The sequence below is a fragment of the Vanderwaltozyma polyspora genome, genomic scaffold, assembly GCF_000150035.1.
Source record: "Vanderwaltozyma polyspora DSM 70294 KpolScaffold345 genomic scaffold, whole genome shotgun sequence".
In the NCBI taxonomy this organism is placed as follows: Eukaryota; Fungi; Ascomycota; class Saccharomycetes; order Saccharomycetales; family Saccharomycetaceae; genus Vanderwaltozyma; species Vanderwaltozyma polyspora.
The window spans coordinates 1-4717 of NW_001834569.1; the positions used below are offsets into that span (position 1 = coordinate 1).

At 29.7% G+C, this 4717-nt stretch overlaps 1 protein-coding gene across 1 annotated transcript; it reads right to left on the reverse strand.

Moving 5' to 3' along the window:
* Window positions 1-1862: 1862 nt before the first annotated feature.
* Window positions 1863-4274, reverse strand: Kpol_345p2 (CBM21 domain-containing protein; the record flags this gene model as incomplete). Its single annotated transcript, XM_001642662.1, has 1 exon — window positions 1863-4274. The coding sequence occupies one exon, from the start codon at window positions 4272-4274 to the stop codon at window positions 1863-1865; it is 2412 nt and encodes an 803-aa protein (XP_001642712.1).
* Window positions 4275-4717: the final 443 nt, after the last annotated feature.

Sequence of the window (4717 nt, forward strand, 5' to 3'; positions counted from 1 at the left end):
AATATACAATAGTGTACAATAGTGTACAATGATCTCTTTAAATATCAATGTTAATAGCATGTAACAACATTCTTGTAGTGACACATATTTCTTCACCTTCAAGGTTCGTATGAAGTAACCTCGAGGTAGTCTCGAAATAATACAAACAGATCAATGGTGAATCAGAAATGAAAATGCCTTGTCGTATTCAGGATATTCCTGAAAGAATTTTGCATTAATACTTATAATATTTAGCCAGTATGAAAAAATAAGTTATAGTCTTACATAATACAAGATAAGATTAGTATATCAGAGAGTGAAAATAACTTTGACCTATATTATACTGTCGTCATGAATTATTCTGTCGTCATATAGTTTCCCCGCTATCTGTTTCAATGTGTATAGCAACAACAGAAAGGTAAAAGAGATTACATATTTACAAATGATAAACACTGCATATTGTAATTTATATTTGAAAAATTAATTTTAACACAAGGTTCCTATTGGAACCTTAACAAAAGCTTAGTAACTCCTGAAGAAATATAGTGACATTTTATGTTCTCATAATATGGGCGTTAGTTTGATATTATAGGAAATAGACCAATAATAAATCAAATAATATATTAATTGATTCAGAGTAAAAATTGAAATACTCATAATCAGGAAATCTGAAATGATAGTGCCATTAGAAATATTTTATTAAGTCATTCCATTTTTCCTAAAGTATAAACAGACATCTTTTGAAATTATAATCAAAGTTTTCTTCTACCAATTCAATCTAAATTTTATAGAATTTTTTATTATATATATATTAAAGATAAACTATTTAAAAATTTACTAATTACCACTACACTTACACATTATATAATTAACCTACATCTCATATTAATAATGCCGGTACTAATATGCTAAATAATACTTCAAGAGGAAGTATACTATACAACTATAATATATTAATTCTAGAATATATCTCAGAATATTACAATTCTTACAACTTTGTTATATAAAACATGAATAAATAATAAAAAGTTGGATATGGACCACATAATTAGTTATGAAGACCTTTTTAAGTAACCTAAAGAACAATCAGTCTTTAAATGAATCTTGAATAAAAACCATAATTCATACATTTGTTTCTTTCAGAATTTCAATTAATCAAAAATGCATCTAATCGACTCAACCAAACCAGCTAATATTACGATTGTTATAAAACAATAGTACTATGAAATCGACTGTTTCACAGACTATAATCAATCTATCAATCTATTTCATATATGGCATTGATTTCAAATATTTCAAAACTATAACAAACCTTCATCTTGTGCATAAAATATAGAGAATGCCATTTCTACAAAAAATATATGAAGATTAAAAACTATTTGAAAAATATTCTACTTATTCTATTATAAGTCATGATATGTTTCGACCTACATATTGGTTGGTATATAAGACTTAAGTGAACAAAATTTACAAATTAAAATGGATTGATAATATATAAAACACAGCGATTGGAATAAGCAACTGATTTGATGCTAATGCAGTTAGATTTAATAATAACATTAGCATAATCTTGAAAAATAAAACATATTTCACAGTAATGAAAAAAAATATATATAGAACACTTCAAAAATAATGGAAACAGATAAAAAATGCCAAAAAGTAAAAAAAATTTGTAATCTTGTTGGAATATAATCTATAATGTACAGTTGATAATGTGGAAAAATGTCATTTTTCCTCAAAAATCATATAATAAAACTGAAATTTCTTTTAAAATATATTGAGAATAAGAGAATAATATTGACAAACATGATCAGAGTTGAATGTTAGTTACTAAAAAAATGGTATGAAATGAAAAAAATGTTGAATGCATAATATTGGTTTAACTATGAGGATAGTTTGTCAAAATTGAGATCGTCCAATGATAACGGCTGTTCATTATCAACAGTTGATGTGTAGAAACAATGTCTATTCAATAAAAAATTCTGATAATCACTATCATCTGTGTTAGTCTTGCCCAAATCTAAAATGTTGTTTGAATCATTTAATTGATCCAATTGAAATTGATTTAAAGTGCTCTCCGACAAAGAACCTGATACTAATGCTGTTGATTCGGATGCAGGATCATTTAAATACATATTGTTATTGTTGTGATTACTATTATTATTATTAATTGATATGATATTTGGATGGATTAAGGTGTCAGTGGAGGCAGCAATTTCATCATTTACATGGAACCCTAATGTAGATAGATTACCAGAATTGGAAACATTATTATTTACAGAACCTACAGTACCTTGTAAAAATGAATTTGTATTTGAAACAAAATCGTTGTTGTTAGTATAAGTGGCAGTAGTAATACTGTTTGTATCATTAAAATCATAATCATTTGCAATATAGTCATGATTGTTTCCGACATGTTCCGTTGTTTGTGAAGTCGAAGTGACGTCCGTTACGACACTTCTGTTGTCATCAAATAAATCATTTCTTGTATAACTGTCATTGAAATAAATGTTATCTGAAGTTTGTGGATATTGTAAGTTTGAGTTAAGAGATGAAATAGATGATGACGATGATGGTATAGAGTTGAAATGGTTGTGTAATTGTTTCAGTAAGCCAGCTTCTGAAGTGTAATGTTGTTCTGTTTGGTAATTGTTATCAATTGAAGAAGATTCTGAAGAAATAAAATCAGATAACGATGATGGAATAGATTGGGAGGATACTGAGCTCTGAATATGAGCATTCTTCGAATTTTCAGATTTTGGTGAAGTTGCCAATGACATGATATTAGAAACAGGAGCTTCAGTAAGAGGAGGTGGAGATGTTGAAGAACTGGAGGAAGATGAGGATGAGAAGGATGAGAAGTTGAAGGATGAATAACCTTTATTTGTACTTGAAGGAGCAATCAAAACATGGTTTGACTTGGCAGGTTTGATTGGAGTTGTATCATTATGATACAAATGCTTTAAAGGTGACGTGTTATAATAATCGGTATGTTCACTAAATTTTCTTGAAGTACTTGCCAGTTGTTTATTGCTATGAGTTAATGTTGTAGTAGTTAAAAAATCAGACAAGAAACTATCAGTGCTTGAAATTTTTTGTGAATTCTTCTCTATGTCTTGTTTAATTGGAGCAGTTGATTGTTGCTTAATAATTTTTGCGTCCTGAGTAATTATTGCTTCAGTTCTCACCAACAATGAAATTTGATAATTCTCATAATTGTTGTTGTCATAGTAGGTTTCGTTATTGACATCATAGCGGCAGCATAAATTTACATTTAAGTTACAATTTGTGATTGGGGAATTTGAATTGAAATCATTATAGATCAAACCTTTAAATTGTAAAGTATATTTCAAAGAATTCAAATCTATTACGAACTTGAATTCATCTATATTTGAGTTTATTGATTTGTTAAAAGATGCAGTAACATAGTGGATATCTTGCCAGTTATTAAAACTGAATTTAATTTCTATAAATTTTTCAAAATTCAAATTGTTAACATATATTAGGCCGTAAATCTTGTCTGTCTCATTTGGTAATTGTTTCAAAGAATGCAATCTTATATTTTGGTTATTCAAATAGGTGTAAATAGTATCTTGGTTGTAAGTGTATGGGGATACGTTAGTATTTGCCAAATTCCAATCCTTAATAATGAATGATGAGTTGTCTATAAATGTATTTTCATTATTGTTGTTGTTATTGTTATTCTTGCTGAGAAGACTTGAATCGTTCAAAACGTTCAAGTTGTCATGCTTTAGCAGTAAGGCATCGGGATGAGACGAGTTAGTGATTATGTTGTTGTTTAGGAATTGATAATCCTCCAAACTTGTGTCTGAATCGTAATCCAGGTTAAAATTTTTAAAAGTGTAGCTGCTGGTGTCAGCCAGTTTGCTGAACCATAATCCGTCAGCGTCGTCACCATCGCCGTCCTCATCATTATTAATTATTGAGGATCCTCTTGAAGAGTTGAAGTTGAATTTAGAAAAGTTGTCCAATGGGTATAAGGTAGGTGAATTTTCATTTGAGATTGAGATTGGCTCTGAGTTACAATCGAAACGTTTAACTTTTGTCAATTGCGGGGCGAATCTTACATTTTTTGGGATCATACTTGAAGCTGAATTAGAAGAAGTCAACAAATCCACACAACCAGACGAAATTTTCAGCGAGGATTTAAGTTTCCTGAATCCTGAGCCGGTGGCAGTCTGTGATTGAAGTCCAGTGCCGTCGTTGATGTTATTATCGATATTTTCTTGTTGTTTCTGCTGAAGCAGCTGCGGCTGTTGCTGAAACACTTGCATTACTTTGATTTAATATGATATGATACGATACGATATGATATGATATGATATAGTATAGTATAATATAATATAATATGCTAATTAGTAGTTTATAATTTTGATTAAAAATAAAAAACCACAGTTGGATACAGCTTTGATATAAGTGGATGACAAAATAACAGACACACACACAAACAAAGAAACAAACCAAACAAAAAACAAAATTAGATTAGAATATATTTGGGGAGGGGAGGAAGAGAAGACAGAGTTATAGTTCGATGCCAAAAGGAAGGAAGAAAGATGGAATAATCTGAGAATTACAGAGTCCAAAATGTGATGAGCAGAGCTGCGTTTGTATGCTGGGTATTTGTGTAACCGCGAAGAAAGGAATGATCGATGGGGGGAGGTGAAAGGGTTAGGAAGAGGAACAAAATAAAGTACTACAAAGTAAGGGCTATATGACA